The sequence below is a fragment of the Mesoplodon densirostris genome, chromosome 2, assembly GCF_025265405.1.
Source record: "Mesoplodon densirostris isolate mMesDen1 chromosome 2, mMesDen1 primary haplotype, whole genome shotgun sequence".
NCBI classification, from domain to species: domain Eukaryota; kingdom Metazoa; phylum Chordata; class Mammalia; order Artiodactyla; family Ziphiidae; genus Mesoplodon; species Mesoplodon densirostris.
This window is the reverse complement of record NC_082662.1, coordinates 43,347,764-43,372,643: the sequence shown is the minus strand read 5'-3', so window position 1 is coordinate 43,372,643 and position 24,880 is coordinate 43,347,764. Positions and strand designations below refer to the sequence as shown.

At 36.0% G+C, this 24,880-nt stretch overlaps 1 protein-coding gene across 1 annotated transcript in view; it reads left to right on the top strand.

The window, feature by feature from the left end:
- Positions 1-24,880, top strand: part of FAF1 (Fas associated factor 1) — a 479,002-nt gene that overhangs the window by 366,249 nt on the left and 87,873 nt on the right. The window contains exons 14-15 of the mRNA XM_060089778.1: positions 12,775-12,911; positions 17,647-17,735. Of these exons, the coding sequence (XP_059945761.1) occupies positions 12,775-12,911; positions 17,647-17,735 (226 nt within the window). The remainder of the gene's footprint in view (positions 1-12,774; positions 12,912-17,646; positions 17,736-24,880) is intronic.

Here is a 24,880-nt window from a genome sequence, read left to right as displayed (position 1 = left end):
CACACCAAGACTTCTCCCCTTTGTGCTGTGTTGCCAAACCCTTACCTGTTCTGTGACTCCCTGCAGTGTACTCATGTATAGTTACGTGCAAATATTCACTTCCAGTAGCTAGTTATTCTCGTATTTTAGGGTATACAGATTCAAATGAATATGACTGCCAGAGGTACTCGATCCAGTTTATATATATAGATTACAAAACATGAGTTATCGGGGCTTCCCCGGTGGCGCAGTGGTTGAGAGTCCGCCTGCCGATGCAGGGGACGCAGGTTCGTGCCCCGGTCCGGGAAGATCCCACATGCCGCGGAGCGGCTGGGCCCGTGAGCCATGGCCGCTGAGCCTGCACGTCCGGAGCCTGTGCTCCACAGCGGGAGAGGCCACAACAGTGAGAGGCCCGCAAAAAAAAAAAAAAAAACATGAGTTATCTAATGAAACAAATTCTAAAAATAAGACATTTCCAAAATAAAATATTTTTTAAAGTAATATACCCCATCATGTCTTTTGCTTTTCTTCTTATCTGAAATTGATAAGATCTAAAGAGATTTATTTGTTTTCTTAATTGCTTTGTCAGTGTTGATAATTTTTATATTCATGGTTGTTTCTGAAGAATTTTTACTAATCATGTCATCTATGCCATTTAAATTGGTAGCACATTTCTCTCTTTCATAAATACTGGTAGTAAAACACTGAGAAAAACTGTAAAAGAAACATGTTAGTTCAGTCATGTAAAACCACCTATGGAAACTGGTTCCTCCGACATTTTTCCAGTATTTGCCTGTCAGTCTACATAGATGCGCAAAAAGGTTTTAGTGCCCAATAATCTTAATGATCGAATCTGCCAAATATACCACCAAAAATTGAAAGAGGAAATAACTGTTAGTCTGGATTGGAGAGTGAGGTAAAATCCTATTTCTTACATGTCTGGGTAATTTGTTAGGGAATAGGTTTGGTATCCTTCAGCATATGTTTGTATCTTTGTATTTGATTGCATTCTAGTAATAAAGTGACAGTTTTATATTATTTATAAATAAAGAATTAACTATAGGGATTTTTAAACAGCCATCCGTTAATTTATCTGCTGTTGTCTGACTCAGTCTGTAGCCACAGCAACAATTTTTTAAATCCTCCTAAATTGTTGCCTTCTGTGTATCTTTCCTTTCCTTAATATGTGATCAGCACCAAGAAAGTCCTCTTTAACATACTTCTCTACAGATCTCAACCAGGGAAGGGATGAGGCAAGTTTATATGAACAATAAAGATGCTATGACTATTATATCTCAATATGAGAAATTATATTTCCCAGTCCCAGTTTCAAATAAGGTATTGGAGGTTCTGAGCTGCTCCCAAATAAGTTACTTAATTAACAGCCACAGCAACAAAAATTTATTATTTGGACATTACAAAAGCTATGTAAGTATTATTTATTAGTTCCTAAAGCAAAACCTATTCACATTTAAACATGTCAGTTGCTGTTCTTAAAAGACTGTGATTTTCAATACAACTGTTTCTTCACGTTTATATGCGGACAGTCACATGTCAGTCATAAAATGTAGGGCAGTTAAGAGGTAAGAGTCAGTCTGGGATTATGAAGAACAAGGGGTTATTAGGCAAGTGGTATAACATCTAGATTTTTTTTCTTCTATGAAAATGGGGGAGGGGTGACCCTATTTGAACTTTTATCTCTAAAATTCTGTGACTTTCTGATGACTTAAACACATAGTTTTCAATATAAGCAAGATTAAAAATGAATGTTAGTAAAGTTTGTAAGTAGTTTGTAGCATACTGCCCTTACCAGCTTATGATCTAGTCAGAGTGACCTTAATGGGCTATAGCTAAGGAAGCCATAGTCATTTTCCACCTCTTTCACCAATAAAGGCATCTTCCTTACCCTTAGAACTATCCTTCAAGCTCTAGCTATTTGTGATGGGAGCTTCTAGAGTGTCAGTAGCTAAGATCAAGATTACCACTACTGCTTTAAAAAAACACACACATAGCTGCAATCATTAATTAAGCCCCAGCTATGTGTCAGACACTATATATATATGAGCTCATTTAATCCTCACTCTATATACATTACTCCATTTAACCACAATTCTGCAAGGTAAATGGCAAAGTCCAATTTCACATGTGAGGAAACTATTTTTGGCTCAGAAATTCTGTAACTTACCCAAGGTCATGCAAATGATTGTACCAGATATAAATCCCAGATCTACCTGTGCTTTTCTGCTACATAATGCTTCTTGTCCCATGACCTTGTCAAGCTGGATTATTACCAACAAAGTTGTACTAAATAACTGTGCATAGCCCTGTGGGAGATATAAGAGAAGTATAAGACATGGATCTTTTGCTCAGGTAACAAGTAAACATGGAATTCACCAAATCTTAGAGTTGTGGGCTAGAAGCATTCTTAGTTAACATCCAATTTGCAACTATGCAGGCATTTTTCCCTGTATTATGTCTAACTGATATTACTACAGTCTCTACCTGAATACTGGTAGGGACAGAGAAATGAAAGCTTCAAAAGATAGTGTATTTTTGAGCTGCTCTTGAAGCTGGGAAAGGTTTTTGCTATAGTACTTCTTCCCATAGAGAGTTTCTGCAACTTTCTCCCTTTTGGTTCTAGTTTTGGCCTTGGAATTACCTGGCATAAGCCTAACTTCTCTTCTTCATTATAGTCCTTTATCAGTTTAACCACAGCTATCTTGTCTGCCTTAATTTTCTTGCCTTTCCAACCAAGATATATTTATTTCTTCCATTGTTCCTCGTGTGATAGGGTGTCTAGACCTAGTCCATTCTAAAGGGGCCCAGAATCGAGCATAATGCTTCAGAGGAAATTTGTCTGACGCTATGCTCAATTCTAGTCTGTAATTTTATTATTGGCTCCTATTGAACTGAAGGAGTCAACTAAAATCCCCTAGCAGTATTTCAGGTATGGGGTGGTCCAGAATGGGCTGGGTCTGAGTTGTTATTAAACCAGATCTCTGCCATTCTCTACTAATGCAGTTGATTGACAAGATTTTTTGAAGTTTGGACTCTCTCTATTAACTCTCCCAAATTTTATCACTCATAAACAATAACTGAACTTCTTATCATCTCTACTCCTGTTATCATTCTTGATACTTCTCTCAGTTCCCAGACCTGTCCAACTCCAGAGAAACTTTTTTCTTCTCTTTATTCACCACACTTAGATGTGGTCATAAATAGAAACTGTATCACCTTATATATTTGGATTTCAAACATCTGGCTCTGACCAGCACTTCCTTTTCCACTCACTTGCTCAAGTGTCACCAGTGCTAAAAATTTTTTTGTCTTATCATGCCCTTCAGTCTATTGACCCCTACCACTTCACTCCATCCACCCTTTCCTGTGTCCAATCTTCATTTCCTTCCTTGTCCTAATTAAATTTCAAGGTCCATCATTATCACTTCCTTGTAATACTTTAAACTCCCTCATCTCTGTCCTCCTCCACTGCACTCAATTTGTTAAACCCAACTATTCACCTTCCTTATGCCTGTGCCTGGCAGTTGAACATTGCTGGAGATGATCACTCCACCTGATTTTTAAGAAAAATAAACAGAAGCTAAGTTTTGTATATAAACACTGAATTCAACTCTGTAATTCTGGCAGCTAAAGGAGAAAAAGGAAATGTGATAGGCATATCCTCATTCATTCATCTATCAATACAATGTTTATTTATTGAGTTTCTATTATGCACCAGGTGCTATGCCTTAGAGTTTACAGATTACCATTTAAAATTCTCATTGTCTGATAAAAGGAAGCCTAATAGTTTATCTCAAAATTTCCTGGCACTGAATTCAAGGAAGAATTTTATTGCATGATTTTTTATTTGACAATCATTAGGAAATAAACAGTTATTTTTCTACTGTTGTTTTGTGTAAAATAGATCACTTTAAGTAGACGTTTCTTATATCACTCCCCTGTAAAAACAGAGAGCTCCGTGTTAACTCGTTTTTCAGTAAAGGTAGTTCTTTAGGTGATATGGCCCTTAGATATTCCTTTTTTTCATGATCTAACTCATAACAGGTATAGAGCTTAGAGAAAAAGCCTACATAGTAAACTTGTTCATTCAGCTCTTTCTGTCAGACATCAGCTGTCTCAAATGAGCCTTTGTCAAGAGCTGGGTTGTAATCGATTCTTGCTTGAAAGCTTTGATGAGTGACTGAAGTGCTAATACTCTGTGCTGTTGGTCATTTATGTTTTAAAGACTTCTCCTATGTATAAGATTTCTACTAATGCTCTCCCACATTTTTTTTATCCATTAGAATAATAGTTCTTTTCAAATACATAAGGAAATTGTGTATAAATGTCAGGGTTTCAAGAGAAACCAACCAACTCTGAAAAATTTTTGTGTAATAATGCTGAACAATTTGTATATAATAATAAAATCACGAAATCTCCAAATTTTGCAGGAGGAAAACAATCAGAGAACATAGCATGAAAATACACGTATATATCTTCAGTCTCTACCTTAGAGTAGGGAATAATCTTATGATGATTCTGTAGAAGTTATACAGCAATATAATGTATTTGTTCAGTGATAAGAGTCTGAGATTTGCTGTTAACACTTATTTTAGGAAACATTTTGCCATATCCATAATTTGGGGGGAAGGGGAGAGAAAGGAAAAGCCAATTTTGACTTTGAAGCATATAAAAGGAAGGAAGAAGAGGTATTGATTAACCCACAGACGAATTCCAAAAGTAGGTATCATTACCTTCACTTTATATGTGAGAAAACTAAGGCTCAGAAAGATTAAGTTATCCAAAGAAACAACTAGTGGGCTTCCCTGGTGGCGCAGTGGTTAAGAGTCTGCCTGCCGATGCAGGGGACACGGGTTCGTGCCCTGGTCCAAGAAGATCCCACATGCCGCGGAGCGGCTGGGCCGTGAGCCATAGCCGCTGAGCCTGCGCGTCTGGAGCCTGTGCTCCTCAACGGGAGAGGCCACAACAGTGAGAGGCCCACGTACCACAAAAAAGAAAAAGAAAAAAAGAAAAAAGAAACAACTAGTAAGTGACAAAATCAGGTTTATTTGACTCCAAAGTCTTTGTTCTTCCCATAATATTATGCTGCTTGCAGTAATTCCTACTTTCTCTATTATGTTAATATTTGGATACTTTACACCTCTTCTAAGTCACATTTTCAGTGAGTGGTGGCAAGATGAAATTATGTAAAAACTGCAGTATGCTAAAAGTCATGAGGGAAGCTTAGAGTATGAACTTGTGGACAATACTTGCTATTTTGAAATGGGACCAAGTGACCTATCAAGGTAGAAGCATAGTGAAAGAGGCCTGGGAGACCATGATAATTCACACCAACTGTCCAAGTTAAACTGATTTCAGCAAAGTAGTTGGAAGAGGAAAAGGAAGGTTGTATAGTCAACATTGTCATGGTGGAGATAAAGGTTACTAAAGCATGAACTGGCCCATTCATGTAACAAATACATACTGTTTGGCAGTAGGTGCTAGGAATGCAGAGGTGAATAAGAGATAATTCTCCTAACAGCAGTCCAGGAGCACTATCTTGGAACAGAAAGTTCTCCCTGATTTCTAGACTCCCATTCCGTTCTCTGATTTTTTCCAGCACTTCATCTGAACTAATAAATCTAGCCCCCAGTTATATATCAGACTGTGTTTCCTGTTTGAGGCTATAACCCTAAATATTCTTAGTGTCTTAAGGACACAAACCATGTCTTACCTTGTTATGCATTTCATAGGCCCTCATAAATACCGATCAATTGGTAAAAGGCAGAACACAGAAGAAATATTATCTGGCATTTAACATAAATTTGCTCTCTTGTATAGCCCTTGGAAAATGAATCTTCTCTTTACATTGCTAGAGAAGGAATTTCTGCATTTGATAAGACATTGGGTTCAATGTTCTCTGTATCTCTCCCAACTTAAAATAAAATGGGGTACTTACATGTTTATGTTCTTACTCTTGGTGAGAAGGCAGCCAATTATCTATTTATTTATGATTATTGTCCCTCCAAAAAAATTAGTATAAATCGGTCCCTATAGATTAGTTACAGCCCTGTCATTAAAGCCCTGTCAGTGCCTCAGAGCCTTTCCACTTGAGTGATTTATAGATGACAACAAGGAGATATTTGTGTTTTCTTTTTAACTCTGACTACTAGTCTATTAAGACAATTTAGCAGTTTACTGTTACTGGGTAGTCTTAAATCACAGACAGGTGAGAGATGCTTTTCAGATTAAATCTTCCCAAAGTCTCATCCTGTGTTTTCTTAAATTTGCCTTTACATGGATACAGTATTTGCATTTGCACGGAGAGGCATTATACTATCCTTTTAGAAAACAATTTGGCAATATGAACCACTAATCATTAAATGATTCTATACCTTTTTACCCTATAATTCCACTTCACAGACAGGCTTTTTTCCCTAAGGAAATACTTTAAGAATTTATCTAAGTATTATTTATAATGATTAAAAAAAACTAGAAAGAAAAATCTAGCTGTAGGTGAATAGGTAAGAATATAACAGCGTATACATCTACACAATGGAATATTATTCAACCGTTTAACATGCTGGTTCATTACTATGGTATAGAAGGCTAAAAAACTGTATCCAACCAAACACTGATTACCACAAAAAGGAAAAGATATATTTGAGCAAAAGACTGATAAGAAATAGACAAATGTGAATAACATTGTGTTAAAAGTTTGGAATTGCATGCAATTTTTCTTTATTTTTATAAGTTACTTACTTTCAAATTATTTATTGATTGGGCAATACATTCACTTTAATCAAAACTCAAAAGTTGTAGAAAGGTATGTAATGAAAAGTCTCCTACTTATCCTTGTTCCTAAGTTACCTTTTCTAGAGGTAATGTTTTAAGTTTCTTATTTGTCCATCCAGAGATTATTTTATATGTAAGCAAACAAATACATAATTATTTTTCCCCAGTTTTACACAAATGGTAAACACTATTTAACACCCTGCTTTTCCCACTAACATTATATCTTAAAAGATAGTTCATATCAGTTCATAAAGAACCCTTTCTATTTTATGGCTACATAATATTCCTTTGAATTCTGTAAGGTACTATAATTTATTTAACTAGATCCTAGTGGTTGACATTTGGGTTATGCCCAATATTCTGCTATTACAAGCTTACGGTAAATAACTATGTACATATGTTTCCATCTGAAAATATATCTGTAGACTAATTTCCCAGTTGTAGGAGTGCTAGATTAAGAGTTTGTGCATATTTAATTTTAATAGACACTGGCAAATTGCCCACAAAGGAGTTGGTACCAATTTCACTCCTACTAACAGTGTACAGTAGTGCCTGTTTCCCTGTAACCTTGCCAATGCAAGGTGTTACCAAAATTTTTTTGTCTTTACTAATCTGACAGATGAAAAATGGTTTCTTAGTGTACCTTTAATTAGGACTTACTCATTATGAGCTATTTTGAATATTTTTTCACATGTTTATGAGCCATTACTGTTTCCATTTCTTGAAGCTGTCTTTATATATTATTTGTGGATCTTTTCCTAATTGTTTGTTAAGAGTTCTTTATATATTAAGGAAATTAGCCCTTTTTCTGTGGTTTGAAATTCAGAATTTTTTCCCCTGTTCATCATTTATCTTTTGGCCTAGCTATGGTGTTTGTTACCATGTGAAAATAGTCGAAATTATCAATTTTGTCTTTTATGCTTTACTGTGCTTCAGCTATACTAACCTTCTTGTCACCTTTCAAATATGCTAGATACTCTCCAACTTTAAGGTCTTTGTGTTTGCTGTTCTCTCTGCCTGGAATTCTCTTCCTAGAGATATGTTTTCCACTTCCTCCTTCACCTCTTTTGAATCCTTGATCAAATATCAACTTCTCAGTGAGACCTAACTTCTCTATTTAATATTGCAAACCGCCCCCCCCCCCCGCCGCCTTGTTTTTCCTCCATCACCTGGAGCTCACAGACTGTAATTTTGTCTCACATCGAATTGCAGCTCACCTATACAAATGAAGCAAGTGAGAATTATCATCTTCAATGTGGTCATCACCTCAGGAGACTAGACACTTGGTCCAGTGAATATGCCATTGCCCAAAACATTTAGGGGACAACTTCTTTAAAAGCTACCTTCAGAGAGAGCTTAAAGCCTTTCAAGGAAAGCAGTCCTGCGTCCTAAAAGCAGTATTTCTCAAAGTGTGTTCCATTAACCACTTATATCAGAATCACCTTGGATGGGGTTGGGAGCTTATTAAAAAGGCAGTTCCCTGGGCCTTACCCCACATCTGTTGAATCAGAATCTCTGGGGGATGGGGCTGAGGAACTTGCCTTTTGAATGAACTTCATAGGTGATTCCTAGGCCCTTAAAGCTTGCAAATAATTGCCTTTATAGTCAGTGTCTTCCAGCTTGTTTACCTAACTCATTTTGAACCAAAGACTTAGGACTATTTCAAAAAAATCAAAGCCACCCTTAAAGGACAAAGGCATATATGCCAGTGGTGCTGAAGATCATCTCAGGGAATGAGCTGAACAATGGATAGGCATGCAGACTTGTGGAAATGATGTTGTGGAAGGGGACAAAAGTCTTTGGCTGGTTTTGGTATGCTTGACAATGCTAGCACCTTGATAAGACTTACTTCACACGTTAAAGGGCCTTGGCTTTAACTTCCCTATTAAAAGGAAAAGAAGAAGAAAGGAGAATTGTGTGTTGGCTAGATAGGTATGATCTCCAAGGTCCTTTCTCTATTTTGTGTTCTGGTTATTCTACTGTTGTACATAAATGTTCTTTAACCAACCCTGAACACATGAATGAATATGTATAAATAATGAGGCTTATTACTATAGCAAAAACTGCAAGCTTGGTTTGCTTTAAAGAGAAGAGCCTCCTTAAATCAAAGTGACTTCAAAAGAAGTAGTATAAAAAACAAACAACAACAACCAAAAAACACTTGGCAACCCATATTGAAAAAGTCCTATAGTACTGTTGAATGTGAATTTCTTCTGCTCAATGACCTTTCGTTTTGGAGAAATGGTTCACACATTATCAGAAAGACATTTAATGTGTTTAATGATTCAAGGGTAAGCAGCCAGGAATTGTGATACTGATTCTTGGTTTTAAATTAGTTAACATTACTAAACATAAATTACAGCATTTATAATTGTACTTATTTATTTCCCAAATATCAACACCTACCCTTTCATTCTCTGAATGAAAATAAAACCAATGACTGTATTTGTGTAGTCAACAATTCTTTCATGCTGTGTCTTACTATGCAAAAAAATCTTTCAGTGTTGGCCCATAGGTATAAGCTACCATTTTAATCCTGAAAGTAATTATGATAAAAAATGTTAAATATCATTATGCATTTAATAATGATTAAATAGCTACCAATTTTAAGGGCCTACCATATTCTAAGCACAATTCTGAGTACTTGCTGTAACTTACAAGAATATACGTATTTTAAAGATGTGCTATTTCCAGTTTATATATGAGGCTCCTTTAAACTTATGGAAGTCACATTGAAATGCATAATCAGGAAGCCTCACACAGAGGCTTAGCAGTTTTGTAGCCTCCATTCTTTATCAAACGTGCCTCTTTACATTACCTGGTATACAGTAGGTAGGCAGTAAGTGTTTGTGGAATTTCATCACCCTCCCCCTAAATTGCTGTGTTTCTTTTAGTATGTATTTTATGTTGAAGTACAGTTTAGTAAAATGAGATTACTTTTTCGTATATCTGATTTATTAGTAATCCTGGTTTCCATTAGCAAGATAGAAGTGATCTCTGCTTCAGAGACTGAAAATTTTACTAATGATTAATATATGCTAGCCATCAGATGTTCTGTTTATTTTTCTCCCCAAACTTTAGATTAAAACCACTTTATCTTATCTTTCCAATTTTAGCCTTCTAATAGCAAGAATTGGTGAATATAAGCTACTACTTCTGTTTTTTCTTTTCTTTCCTTTTGGGCACGCTGCACGGCATGCAGAATCTTAGTTCCCCTACCAGGGATTGAACCCACACCCCCTTCAGTGGCAACACAGCGTCCTAACCATTGTACCTCCAGGGAATTCCCTATATCTTGTTTCTTTACCAAGGCCAGAGTGTGAGGCTTCCCACTCCCTCTCCCCACCACCTTCCACCACGACCTACCCACCCACCCCTCCAGGGACCAGTGAGTTGCAGGAATGCAATTGCTGTAGAAATCATTTCTCCCTTCATGACATCTGACTCTGATGAACACCATATGCAGTTAGGTTGACAAGTTTGTTGTTGCCACTAAATGCACTGGCACACTTTTATATCTTCAAAAGCAAGAAATACCACAAATATAAGAACCACATTTGTTCTCTTAAAACAACTTGTTTTTCCCATGTTTGATTGCTCTAATGTTTTGAACTGGATTTTTGCCGCGGGTAGTGTGCTGCAAATGGTAACTTTGTGTTGTGAATGATCTTGAGAGGAAGAAGCAGAACCTCCCAGCCATGAGAAAGATTTGATATTTGTGTTGTGAAGTTCTTGTAAATTATAATGGAAGGAACTGACAAGTAGGAATTTTTTAATTTGGGGACGTCCATTGGCCCTACAGGATGTCAATGATTGCAATTTGAAAATCTCAAAGTAAACATGATCATAAGAGATTAATCAGATTAATTAAACTTTTAACAAAGTCTCTCTTCATTAGAACAGATTGTTAGTTAAGGCCACTAGAAAACATCAGCTGGCTATGTGATCCCTTTATATTTCTCAACTGCTTCTAAAATATTAGAATGATTTGCTAATACCTGGTAGAAAACTGATCACTGTGTTTTTTATAGTAATTGAATGGCTTAATGGTTAATGTGATGTTGAAAGCTGTACCTCCCTTGAATATGTTTTGTGTAGTTTTGAAATTTATGTTATATATTAATTTAAACCAAATAAGATACCTACATTTTCATAATTATTTTCTCTTCTAACTCATTTTCACAGAAAGAGGATTTGGGATGTACACAGTTGCCAGACAGAATTGTCTTGAAATCAAATTCTTAAAACCACTAAGCCAACCTGCCTGCTTGCCTCCCTTCTTTTCTTCCTTCCTTCCTGACTTCTTTCCTTCCTTCCTTTTTTGGGGGTCTCCTGTTTGACTAGTACTTAATATCACTTGTGAGGCTAGTGCTGTGATGGCCATCTACTGTATGATATCCACTTAATCCATTGATATGAAAGCAACAAGGACTTATTTTCTCCCTTTTGTAGGAAATGGCATTCCAACTGTTTTTTGACATCTTTAATTTTAGAGGTTGCCAATGATCAGATCAGCGTCAAGATTGACTTCAAATATTTTAGTAAGAAGCAGAAAGAAAAATGAGATCCTAACTTTCTAGTCTCCTGATCTACACGTCTCCACTGAAGAATTAAAGCTATATGGGTGTGAAATTTGGTATGGAGACTTAGGCTGCTTGAGCACCTTTTATCCCATAATAGTTGTGGAATGTGAAGATCTGAATTTTCATGGGGGCACTGATATTTCATGGCCAACAGTTGGTTTTTTAAAGGCCTTGTCATTTCAGATTGCCATGGGGTCCGGTTATTGCTGCTCTAAATGTGTATATGAACCTGCCTCCCAATGAACTTATTGCAGTGGTGCTAACTTGTCTTGACACTCTTGCCAACAGTTCTAGTGGCTCTGTGTGTAGTCACCGCACAGGTTTTGTGGAGGATTCAGCCTAAACTTCTGGGATGAATTTCTATGGACAAGAAATATACTGGCTTTAAAAATTAAGAGGTTTGATTCTGTTTTGAATATGGATATCAAATGAATCTGAGCACATGACATTTTAATGCCGTTTGTCTTTTGAAATAGATTTACCTTCTAATGCATGTGATGACAAGACTTTGCTCATCAGCTAGAACGTACATGTCAGAGGAGTTGTTACCTAAAATATTATCATAAGGCATAAGAAAACACACGATTTAAGTTGCCTTTCATGAACATAATTAAGAATTAATAAGCCAGTACCAGTGGCTAGTCCCCAGAATTTCCACTGTTTTGCCTTTTGTGACCTGTGTTATTAAAAGTCCATTATTTTTACAGACTTTATTAAATTGGATCTTATTAAAGCATTCTATATTTGCATTTGGTCTTTCATAATTCATTATTATTATGACATTTACTTTTTACCATCAGATCTGAAAACATATCATAAGCTACCCTTTTCTCTTGAAAGAAATGCTAATTTCAAACAGTCCTCTAATAGAAGAGAAAAGCTTTATCAGTTTTTTCATTTATTCCAGATCGTGTTAAGAATACTAATGCTAGACTTCAGTATGCTAATATCTCTGAGCTTTTTTTGGTCAAAAGCTTAGAATTATTATTTTTATCCCATACCAAGTATGAAACTAGAAGACCTCCTACTACTGGAGAAAACACAATTCTAAAGTACAATTCTTGATTCTAAGGACTTGTGAAAATGTTGCTAGATCTGTTTAGACTAGATCCTGATGCCGGTTTAACTTTTACCACCCGGTATTTGTCCTCTTTAAGAAATTCTTTCCTCTTAAAATTCATTTTGTTTGTTTTTCTCATAGTTTAGGGTAATATAGGGTGTGTGGCCTGCTTTTCTGTAGGATAATCATTTCTATAGCATTTATGATGTAGTTGAAAACTTAATACATTATAATTTTACATATTGATATCAGACTAATTTTAATATAGCTAATAAAACACTTAATGAATTTTTTCTTAGCGTAGTGATAAATTTATTAAACTCTGAAATGAAACTAACTTTGGATTTTGTCTCATTTTAGATTTCTGACAATGTGCAATAGACACTTTGGCAGCGTTGTTGCACAAACCATTCGGACTCAAAAAACAGATCAGTTTCCACTTTTTCTGATTATTATGGGAAAGCGATCATCTAATGAAGTGTTAAATGTGATACAAGGTAAAGTACATATCACAAGGGGAGTAGAGTGTCTCCTTATGTATGTGATAACCTTATAATATTTACCATCAAAGCTGAAAGTAATTCTCTGGATTGGTGAATATTTTTGCATTTTAAAATATAAAACACCCAGAAGAAGAATATCTTCAAAAAGTATAGGTGCTATGAAATATGAAATATGCTGCATGAAAATCCAACAGAAACATCTTAATAAAACTGCACAGCCCTTGGGACATAGGATAATCATGTTAAATATTCAGAATCGCTAAATTTTCTAAACTAGAAATTAAGCCATAATCAGTCATCAAATATGATATTTCATTCATACACACACACACACACACACACACACACACATACATATATATTTCTTGCTGTAATGTCGATTGGTTGAAGGAAATCCTTATATTTAGTTATCTGGAAAAACCAGTGACTGGATATTGTGAATTGAATAGTTCACAGTGGCAGTCGTTTCTCCTCATTTGTGTGAATCCATGTCTAGAATGCTTCAACCCTGAGGTGTGAAGCTATAGGATGCCTGTCAATTTAATCACAGTGCACACATTCTTTACCAAAATTATGAGTGATATTTTTTATGTTACTAATGTATCCTAAGGATCAGTATAAAGAATTCCTTTATACATGGCAAAGCTTAAATTGAAAACAGTATCTTTTCTATGCCACAGGGAAAAGGATGTTTCAAATGCTCCAAGCTAAAGCTTGTGTCTGAGATACTTAATTTCTGCCCCTATTTAAGTCACAAGTTCTATAGCAGATAATGTAATGGAGGAAGGGGTATAAATTCAAGTGCCTTTAAAACTCAAATAAAACAAAACCTCTGGTATTTTATTTTTTCTCTATAGCTAGAGCATTCACTTTCACAAACAATGTTAAAGAAGACCTACTGCGGGAACAAAATGCATAGAGTAAATAGATAATGAAGATAATATCTCATTCCTGTTTTCATATTAATTAAGATAATATTTCATTCCTGTTTGCTGTAATATTTCCAGCAATATTATAGTCAGTAGTGGTTCTCAAAGCATGGTCCACGGACCTTAGAGGTCCCCTAGATCCTTTCAGGGAATCTACAAGGTCTATTTTTTTTTTTTTTTTTTTTTTTTGGTACGCGGGCCTCTTACTGTTGTGGCCTCTCCCGTTGCGGAGCACAGGCTCCGGACGCGCAGGCTCAGCGGCCATGGCTCACGGGCCCAGCCACTCCGCGGCATGTGGGATCTTCCCGGACCGGGGCACGAACCCGTGTCCCCTGCATCGGCAGGTGGACTCTCAACCACTGCGCCACCAGGGAAGCCCCAAGGTCTATTTTTTTTTTTTTTGCAGTATGCAGGCCTCTCACTGCTGCGGCCTCTCCCGCTGCGGAGCACAGGCTCTGGACGCACAGCCCCAGTGGCCATGGCTCACGGGCCCAGCCGCTCCACGGCATGTGGGATCCTCCCGGACCGGGGCACGAACCCGCGTCCCCCGCATCGGCAGGCGGACTCCCAACCACTGCGCCACCAGGGAAGCCCCCAAGGTCTATTTTTGATAGACTCTTTTTTTGCTTTTTTTTTTTTTTACTGTGTACTAACATTTGTACTAAGTGGCACAAAATCAGTGCTGTGTAAAACTGCTGGCATCTTAGCACAAATCAAGGCCGTGACACAGAACTGTACTGGTAGTCATATTTTTCACCTCCATGTAGGTGCATTTTTTAAATTATTATTTTATTAATTTTTAACCATCTTTATAGTTTGTATGATGCAATGTGCAGATATTTCTCCAAGATGAACAAAGTGAGTCTGTTACTTCAAGAAAAAGAACTGACAACATTTGTTGCCAATGATAAAATTTGAGTTTTTAAGCAAAAAGTTATATCCTCCATTTAAGATTGACAGCTTAAATACTTTTCTGGTGACGTCGATGGTGATGACAATAAATGTGATTTTTTTGATATCATAAAATTAGGTGTGTCAACATTCAGAAGAAATGCATGACTCCGTGAACCAATATTTTCCAAATGACCAATGCATAATGTTATAAACTCATGCATGAGTAAAAGATCCATTCAAAGGGCAAAATAGACCAGTGGATTTTAATGTAACAAAGTACAATAAGTTCATTGATAACGGTTTCAAATTCCTCACATACCTAACCTTGAAAAAAATTCCACTTGTCAGTTTGGGTTTATTAAAGAAAAATAATCTACAATTATCTATTAAAATACTCCTCCTTTTTCTAACTATGTATCTGTGTGAGTCCATAATGGCTTCATAAATTTCAACCAAGACAACACATTATAGCTGGTTTAATGTAGATATAGATATGAGAATCCAGTTGTATTCTATTAAACCAGACATTAAAGAAATTTGCAAAAATGTTTAAAAAATTACATTCTTCTCACTGAACTTTTTCTTTTGGAACATATAGTCATTTTTCATAAATGTGATATTTATATTAACAAATTGTGGGTTATTTTTGTTACTTTTAAATGAATTGTTAAATATGTTTTAGAAATTTCAGTTTTAATTTCTAACACAGTAAATGTTGGTAACCATAACCCACATAAAAATTCTTCAGGGATCTCAATAGTTTTTAAGAGTATAAAGAGGTTCTGTTGCAATAAGCTATAAAAAATAAATTTTCCCTGAACTGCATTAACTGGAACCTTTCTCCATCTTGGATCATTAAGGGCTTAGGTATAAAATACCTTCAAGTACAGTTTGGCAATGAGCCCATATAGTTAGGGCTGAAGCATAGTAGATAAGCAGTGGCTTTAAGCCTGAAAATTAATGTCCAGTGTGTAGTCACCTGTGAAATTATAGTATTTCCCCATTGATGATTCTAGTACCCTCCACAAAGTATTCATGCCCCATACTCGTTGTTAGTCACTACAGTTTACAAATAAGAAATGGGGGCTTCCCTGGTGGCGCCGTGGTTGAGAGTCCACCTGCCGATGCAGGGGATGCGGGTTCGTGCCCTGGTCCGGGAAGATTCCACATGCCGCGGAGCGGCTGGGCCCATGGGCCTGTGGGCCATGGCCGCTGAGCCTGCGCGTCCGGAGCCTGTGCTCTGCAACGGGAGAGGCTACAACAGTGAGAGACCTGCGTATCGCCAAAAAAAAAAAAAAGAGAGAGAAATGGAAACCCAAAGATTTTCCTGGTAACAAAATCTACATTGAAGATTCTCTTATTAAACTTTTTGCCATTTGTTATATCTGTTAGTAATAACTATCAGTGATTGTGTGTGTGCTATGTACCAGGCACTTTACATTATCTCTGATCCTTCTAAGAACCCTACAGAGGTAGTGTTATCTTCATTTTGCAGATAAGGAAATTGATCATTAGAGAGCTAAAGTCACTCCCTCTTCTCTTATTCATTTGTTTACTAAGTGAATATTTATTAAGCCCTTGTCATGTGCTAGGCAACTTCTAGGTACCAGATCATGTAGTTATAAGTAGCAGAACTAGGGTTAGAACTCTGACTACAAAACCAGTTCTGCTTTCTTGGTAACATGATATCACACCAAGATAATACTTGTTCTCTAGCTCATTTATTGAGAGAGTAGTGCTGATGTGACCAAATTAGATTATTTCTTTGGCTAAGGACCACAGCTGCTCCCTAACCGCATGTTGCCAGGGGTCATAAGGGAAACTGGGAAAGGACCATTGAAAGATTATGTTAGTCAAACCCTACTCTGGAAGAATACAAGCAAGGATGCTTACTATTTGTTGTCTCGTTGGTGGCCATTCTGTTAACGGGACAAGAAGACACCTTCTCAGGCCCTGGAGAAGACTGGCTCTTTTGCCTGTAGGTTTGAAAGAAGAGAAAAATTGCTATATCTTTATGTATCTTCATGAGTTTCCTTCTCTCTTGTAGATGCATCCAAAGCAAATAACAGAACTTAATGCATGCAAGAAATGGCATATATGTGCTATATGTTTGTTACACACTTGGACAGGGAATAAAATAGCATTCAAGAAAATCAAACATTACAGTACCTTCTCCATAAAGATTATAGCATAGTCATTTGAAAGCAGCTGAAAGAGAAAAATATCAATTGGGAAAAAAAATTTTTTTTTTTCAGAAATTGAATTACTGCTTGTTTCACCAAAGAATTTTTAGTGATAGGAGATAATTCTAAGTAAACAGTATGCTAAGATGGCAAAGGAGACAGGCTTCTGAGTCAGACTCATATGGTTTCAAATCCTGGCCCTATAACTTAACCAATTTGACGTTGGTTAGTCAGGTTACTTGAGCTCTCTAAGCCTCATTTTCCTTCTCTTTACAGTCAAAATCATAATAACACCTTCACAGAATTGTTGTACAGATTAAATGAGATTTTATATCTATAAACCTAATCACTTAATGTAATTTGTTTGGCATATAAACAAATGGTAGTTGTTGCTAGCGTTATTAAGTAGATATGTTTTCCTAACTTGAAAGATACTTTGATCCTCATGACTTGGATATTCTTCTTGTAGTGCTGAAAGTCCTTCTTATTAAGTAAGAGACTGTTCCCTCAAATCTAAGTATTCTGAAATTTCAATTGCCAGTATACTGCTTTGTTCTCTTTCTGAAAATATGAAACTTTTCAGTGAAAACATGAAAGTTTTTATTAGCATGCCAGTCTGTAATTTTTTTAGACTGTAGTTATTCCTTACTGATTAATTCTAGAATGACTTTCCATTTTATAATGATCTTAATGTTAAATTTGGCTATCTCCATGTGTTGCTAGGTAACACAACAGTGGATGAATTAATGATGAGACTCATGGCTGCAATGGAGATCTTCACGGCCCAACAACAGGAAGATATAAAGGATGAGGTAAGGTGAAAGGTTAAGTAGACCTTTAATAGGATTTTGTTGAGATAATTTGTCAAATGGTGATGCTTGCCTATGTCATGATGGATAAATAAGGCATTGATGAAGATGTGTTTCCACATGAACGAAGGGTTTTTATGCCACTGAATTTACCTTTCAGTCTATTCTTTTCATGACCCAAGACCCAACAATTTGTTTAACTTTATGGACATTTATACTTTGCTAGATTTGATGGCAGGAGGTCAATTTACAGGAAACGAATTTTGAAGCATGTTTACAGAAGAAACTACAGTTCAGGAAATCCTATCTATTATATGGGTTTTTCACTCACTTTTAAGGTCCTCTTACTCTTTTTTTTTTTTTTTTTTTTTTTTTTGCGGTATGCGGGCCTCTCACTGTTGTGGCCTCTCCCGTTGCGGAGCACAGGCTCCGGATGCGCAGGCCCAGCGGCCATGGCTCACGGGCCCAGCCGCTCCGCGGCATATGGGATCCTCCCAGACCGGGGCACGAACCCGTATCCCCTGCATCGGCAGGCGGACTCTCAACCACTGCGCCACCAGGGAGGCCCCCTCTTACTCTTTTTAAGTATTGAGATTGTTTAGCAATAAACACATTTTACACTTGAACATATTTTTGAAGCACTGTGAGAATTAGTAAAAAGATCACCAGAATTCTGAATTTAGCAGTCTCCCGAACATATTTAGATGGTATAGATGAGATGAGCATGGAACCTCAAATAGAATAATAATAACAGCAATATTCATAATGACAATAGTAGTCAACACTTACTGAATATCTGTAATGTACTAGGCACTATGCAAAGTACTTTACATTTATCATCTCATGTGATCCTCAAAACAATCCCTTGAGGCTGCATGTGAGTCAGAGTTCTGGCTGGAAACAGATGACACTTTCAAACTGGGTTATTTGAGAAGAGTTTAATAAGGGAACTATTTATAAAGATATGGGCAGAGTTTATGGGAGTCAACAATGGATAGTACACTCTAGGGTTAAAGGAAGCCATTACTACCCTTAGGCCTAAAGGCCTAGGAGAGGGCGGTATATGAAGAGGATTGCTTCTTTTAGATATAGCCAACCCTTGGTGACCTGGTAAGGAGGAAACTAAGGAATAGCTTCCCTTTCCTTTTACACTCTGATCTCCTGCTAGTACCTCCTATTGACCTAACCCAACTAGAAACTGAAAGACAGGCAAGTGAACCTCCCTGGGCAAAAAGCTAGGTAGAGCATGGATACTGAGGGGCAAATGGAATATAATCCAACACAGATTGGTATTGTCATCTCTACTTTTCAGATGAGAAAACTGAGGATCAAAAAGTTTAAGTTAATTTACCCAAGGGTCACACAGCTAGTAGGATCTATAATAATCTCAAGTATTATTAGTGCTTTATTAGTCAAGAAATTTCTGGATTTGGAAAACAGTCTCAAGATAAAATATGAAACAGATCTTATCATTTGTTAATTTGAGATGCTAAGTTCGTATATCCATCAAATTATTCTTTTTAATTTTCTCTTTGTTTTTAATTTTTAAAGAAAGATTTATGTAGAACAAAATAAAGGAGAGTTTGATTTCTGAGCAATGATGAAAAGTTTCCGCATATAATGAGTGTTTTCAATGCAATACTCTTTAGCTATTACAAATGGGAAACACGTAAACAGTTTCCATTTAACCTTGTACTGTTGTATTTAACTTTATTTACTTGCCTCTGTCTTCTACTAGACTGTGAGTTTAAGAGCAAGGGTTGTATCATATTCATGTTTGTAACTCTGTCTTCCAACAGTGTACCTAGGACACGTAGGTACTCAAAAAATATTTGTAAGTGATTGAATGAATGAATAGTTGAAAGAATTTACATGAAATGTGACTTGAAAAAATAATACTTGATTACAATGATATAAAACCTGAAGTATCCACATTAACAAATATGAAAATTCTGAGCACTATACCTAGAGTTTTAATACTCAGTAGGTTCCTTTTATTGCTGTAAAAGTGTTGTTTGTAATTTTTCTTAGTAGTGTTTCATTTACTCTGAGGGAAAGGTAATCGGGTATATGGTAGAATGTTTATCTGTTACTTTATAAATCGACACTGACATTTTGAAATAATGAAGTACTGTACTTAGTTAGGAATTTGTAATAATAGGCGTGTTGCCATTCAAGATTACATTTATCCTGGAATAGAGGCATTGATTGACAATAATTCACTAAACACATTCTTTAGCCATTTAAATCTTGAGTCTCATTAGTACTCGATTTACAGAGTATGCTGTATAATAATATGAATGCACAATATTTGCATGCATATTCCCAGTTCATTCTTTCATTTTAATTTGTGTTCCTCATAATTCATTGGTAAGGAAATTGACTTTAATTCATTTAATACTGAGCACAAAGCTTAATATGAGGGTTGCAGGAAAAATCTAAGACTCCGTATAATTGAAATTTTTATTGAAATTGAACTGCAAGAGATAAAAGATTTGTTTCTGTTTTTAGAGTGTCTTATGAAAGTTATCTTTTCAGGTCATAAGTAGAGTTCCTAAGAAAAGCTTTTCTAAGTTTAAAAACTTCTTTTAGACTATGCATAGATCATGATTTGGTATCTGCTGAGTAAGTGATAAGAAACACTGTCCCTTGTAATTGTGAATTTGGCTTTACTTTTTAAAAAATTTCAAATAAGACTTAAGCATACAGTTAAAATTAAATTGTGAACACGTTTGAAGGATGGCTTCCTAAGCCTGAATTTATTTAAACTTATCTTTGGTTCAGTTACGTCCGTCACTTCAATGATACCATTGTATTAGTGCAACCAGAGATGCCTATATTACATAAAGCTTTTATTAAATAAAACCAAGCCCAAAGCATATTCATACTCTGCGTCATTCTTCAATGGCTCAGAATGGACTAACCTTTATATCGCTAATTGTTCTGTCTCTAACCAGGAATTATAAATTATGTATGAGCCTCTGTTTTGACAGAACTATCTCCATATGGATATATTCATAAACATTTTTATTAATGGTATTAGTTTGGTTTTATAAGTGTTTACTGAGCATCTACGAAGAATATAGCACTGGGCTAGGTCCTGGGGACAGAGAGGTGCTTTGCTCTAGTGAGAGGCTATTGGCAAAGAAGGGATGAGGAGAAAAGCAAATATCACTATATGACAGTGGCCACATTTTAGCATCTGTTTTTGATTACAGCTTGGTTCCAAACAATAGATGCTTTCTAACATGTAAATGGAGTCAGTTTTTTTCATATGCACAGTTTTTTTAGCCGTGAATAATTTCAAAACCTCTGATTATCAAGAGTTTATTATACTTAGCTCTTGATCTATTTGTTGCTTCATTCATTTGTTCGTTCATCCATTCAACACTAATTTACTTAGAATCCTCTATCGTAGGTGCAAGGATTACCCCTTTCCAGCCTAACCACTCTGATTAATTTGTATCTAAGCAATATCTCTGTAATTGTCAAAACCCAAATGTTGTAGATCAGGGCAGATTTCAAGGTCAGGAACAGCATTCTCATTTCTTTGGTAATTGTAAGAATATGCTAGTGGAACATGGGCAACATATGCCAGAGGGACCTTTTTAGGCTTACCCTTTAAGGATTCTGATTTGAGACTTAAAAACAGTATGCCACAGCACAGGGAGGGTAGGTTTATTGGCTCAAGGCAGCTTTTTGTGTTGCCAAAGGAAATTGTTGGCTTTGTGTTTGCCCCATGGAATGTGTAACTTTTTTGTCCTAAGTTTTGTCTTTATCTTACTATTTGAAGCACTGCACTCCTTTTCCTTTCATCTGTTTAAAATCTCACCATTGTCATACCCATTCTCTTTCCAGAACTAACAGTGATAAACAGGATACAGATTCTGGCTTCTGTTGATGTTTTCTTTAAAACAGGAGTAAGTCATCACAAGATAGAGAATAAAAACAGTATCTTTGTGCAAAAACTAAAGCAAAACATATACAACAGACCAACCTTTAAAAGGGTCTTTCACTATTAGGCTTCTTTAAAAATATATCTGGGGCTTCCCTGGTGGCGCAGTGGTTGAGAGTCCGCCTGCCAATGCAGGGGACACGGGTTCGTGCCCCAGTCCGGGAGGATCCCACATGCCGTGGAGTGGCTGGGCCCATGAGCCATGGCCGCTGAGCCTGTGCGTCCGGAGCCTGTGCTCCGCAACGGGAGAGACCACAGCAGTGAGAGGCCCGCGTACCGCAAAAAAAAAAAAAATATATATATATATATATATATATATCTGGACTACTTCCTGAAGCTAGCAAGAATAGTATCAATAGTTTTGTTAGGAGATTTTTCCCTGATATAGCTATATGTAAATCTATATGTGAGATTAAAAACAAAAACAAAAGTCAGTATTTTTAAACATCAGAATTTCACTGAAAGTGTAAAAGTCAGAGAAGATCTAATACTCAGAAGTAACTTTAAGGAAGAAGAGCTAATTGAGTTAATGATTCGAGCACTAAATAGATAGCTGAGTATACCATAGACGTCTTTCTGTAGGTGGTTGCTTTCTGCTCATAAAAGGGTGGTTGTTTGTTTGTTTGTTTGTTTGTTTTGAGATATCATTGACATATAACATTGTATTAGTTCCAGGTGTACAACGTTAATGATCTGATATTTGTATATATTACAAAATGATCACCACAATAAGTCTGGTTAACATCCATTACCACACAGTTATAATTTTTTCATGTGAAGAGAATTTTTAAGATCTACTTTTAGCAACTTTCAAATATACAAAACAGTATTATTAATTGCAGTCACCGTGCTGTCCATTACACCCCCATGACTTAATTATTTTATAACAGGAAGTCTGTACCTTTCAACTAACTTCATCCATTTTACCCGCCTCTCAACCAGCCACTCCAGCCCGCTCACTCTGATCTCTGCCAACCATCAATCTTTTCTCTGTATCTATGAGCTTGATTTTTTTTTTTAGATTCCATATATAAGTAAGATTATATGGTATTTTTCTCTGACTTATTTCACTTAGCATAGTGTTCTCAACGGTCCATCATGTTGTCAGAAATGGCAAGACTTTCTTCTTTTCTATGAATGAATAAGATTCCATTATACACACACACACACACACACACACACACACCACATTTTCTTTATCCGTTTATTCATTGATGGACATTTAGGTTGCTTATATGTCTGAGATGTTATAAATCATACTGCAGTGAACATAGAGGTGCATATATCTTTTCAAGTTAGTGTTTTTTTTTCCTTCAGATAAGTACCCAGAAATGGAATTTCTGGATCATATGGTAGTTCTATTTTTAATTTTTCTGCGGAAACTCTATACTGTTTTCCATAGTGGCTGCACCAATTTACATTTCTACCAATAGTGCAGAAAGGTTCCCTTTTCTCCACATCCTCTTCAACACTTGTTATTTTTTGTCTTCTTGATAATAGCCATTCTAACAGGTGTGAGGTGATATCTCATGGTTTTAATTTGCATTTTCCTGATAATTAGTAATGTTGAGTACCTTTCCATGTACCTGTTGGCCACCTGTATGTGTTCTTTGGGAAAATCTCTATTCAGAACCCCTGCCCATTTTTTAATCAGATTGTTTGTTTCTTTTGCTATTGAGTTGTATGAGTTATTCATATATTAAATATTAATCCCTTATCAGATACATGATTTGCAAATATTTTCCCCCATTCTGTAGCTTGCCTTTTCATTTTGTTGATGGTTCCCTTTGCTGTGCAACAGCCTTTTAATTTGATGTACTCTTCTGTGTGTATATTTTTGCTTTTTCTGCCTTTGCTTTTGGTGTCAGATCCAAAAAAATCATTGCCAAGACTGATTATAAGGAGCTTACTACCTATGTTTTCTTCTAGGAGTTTTATGCTTTCAGATCTTAATTCAAGTCTTGAATCCAATTTTAGCTAATTTTTGTGTATGGTGTAATATAGTGGCCAAGTTTCTTTCTTTTGCATGTGGCTGTACAGTTTTTCCAACACCATTTTTGGAAGAGACTGTTCTTTCCCCCTTGTATATTCTTGGCTCCTTTGTTGTAAAATAATTGACAATGTATACATGGGTTTATTTCTGGCCTTTCTAGTCTGTTCCATTGATCTATGTGTCTGTTTTTATGCCAGTACCATACTGTTTTGACTACTATAGCCTTGTAATATAGTTTGAAATCAAGGAAGCATGATGCCTCCATCTTTGTTGTTGGCTTTTTTTTTTTTCTTCTTAAGATTGCTTGGCTATTCAGAATCTTTTATGGTTTTATACAAATTTTAGGATTCTTTGTTCTATTTTTGTGAAAAATGTCCTCAGAATTTTGATAGAGATTGCATTGGATCTGTAGATTACTTTGGGTAGTATGAACATTTTTATTCCTAGGTATTTTATTCTTTTTGATGCAGTCGTACATTGGATTGTTTTCTTAATTTCTCTTTCTGATAGTTTGTTGTTAGCATGTAGAAACATAACAGATTTTTGTATGTTGATTTTGTATCCTGCAACTTTACTGAATTTATTTATTAGTTCAAAAATGGTTTTTTGGTGGTGCCTTTAGGGTTTTCTATATATAATATCATGACATCTGCAAATAGTGACAGTTTTACTTCCTCCTTTCTAATTTTGATGGCTTTTTTTTTTCTTGCCTGATTGCTCTGGCTAGGACTTCTGATACTACATTGAATAAAAATGAAAAGAAAAGAACATCCTTGTCTTGTTCCTTATCTTAGAGGAAAAGCTTTTAGCTTTTCACAGTTGAGTATGATGTTAACTATGGGCTTGTCATAAATGGCCTTTAATTTGTTGAGGTACATTCCCTCAATATCCACTGTGTTGAGAGTTTTTATCACAAATTGATGTTGAGTTTTGTCAAGTGCTTTTTCTGCATCTATTGAGATGATCATATGTTTTTTATCCTTTGTTTTGTTAATGTGGTATATATCACATTGAGTTATTTGCATATGTTAATCCATTCTTGCATCCCTGGAATAAATCCCACTTGATCATGATGTAATATCCTTTTAATGTGTCATTGAATTCAGTTTGGAAATATTTTGTTGAGGATTTTTGCATCTATGTTCATCAGGAATATTGGCGTGTAATTTTCCTATCCTGTGGTGCCCTTGTCCAGTTTTG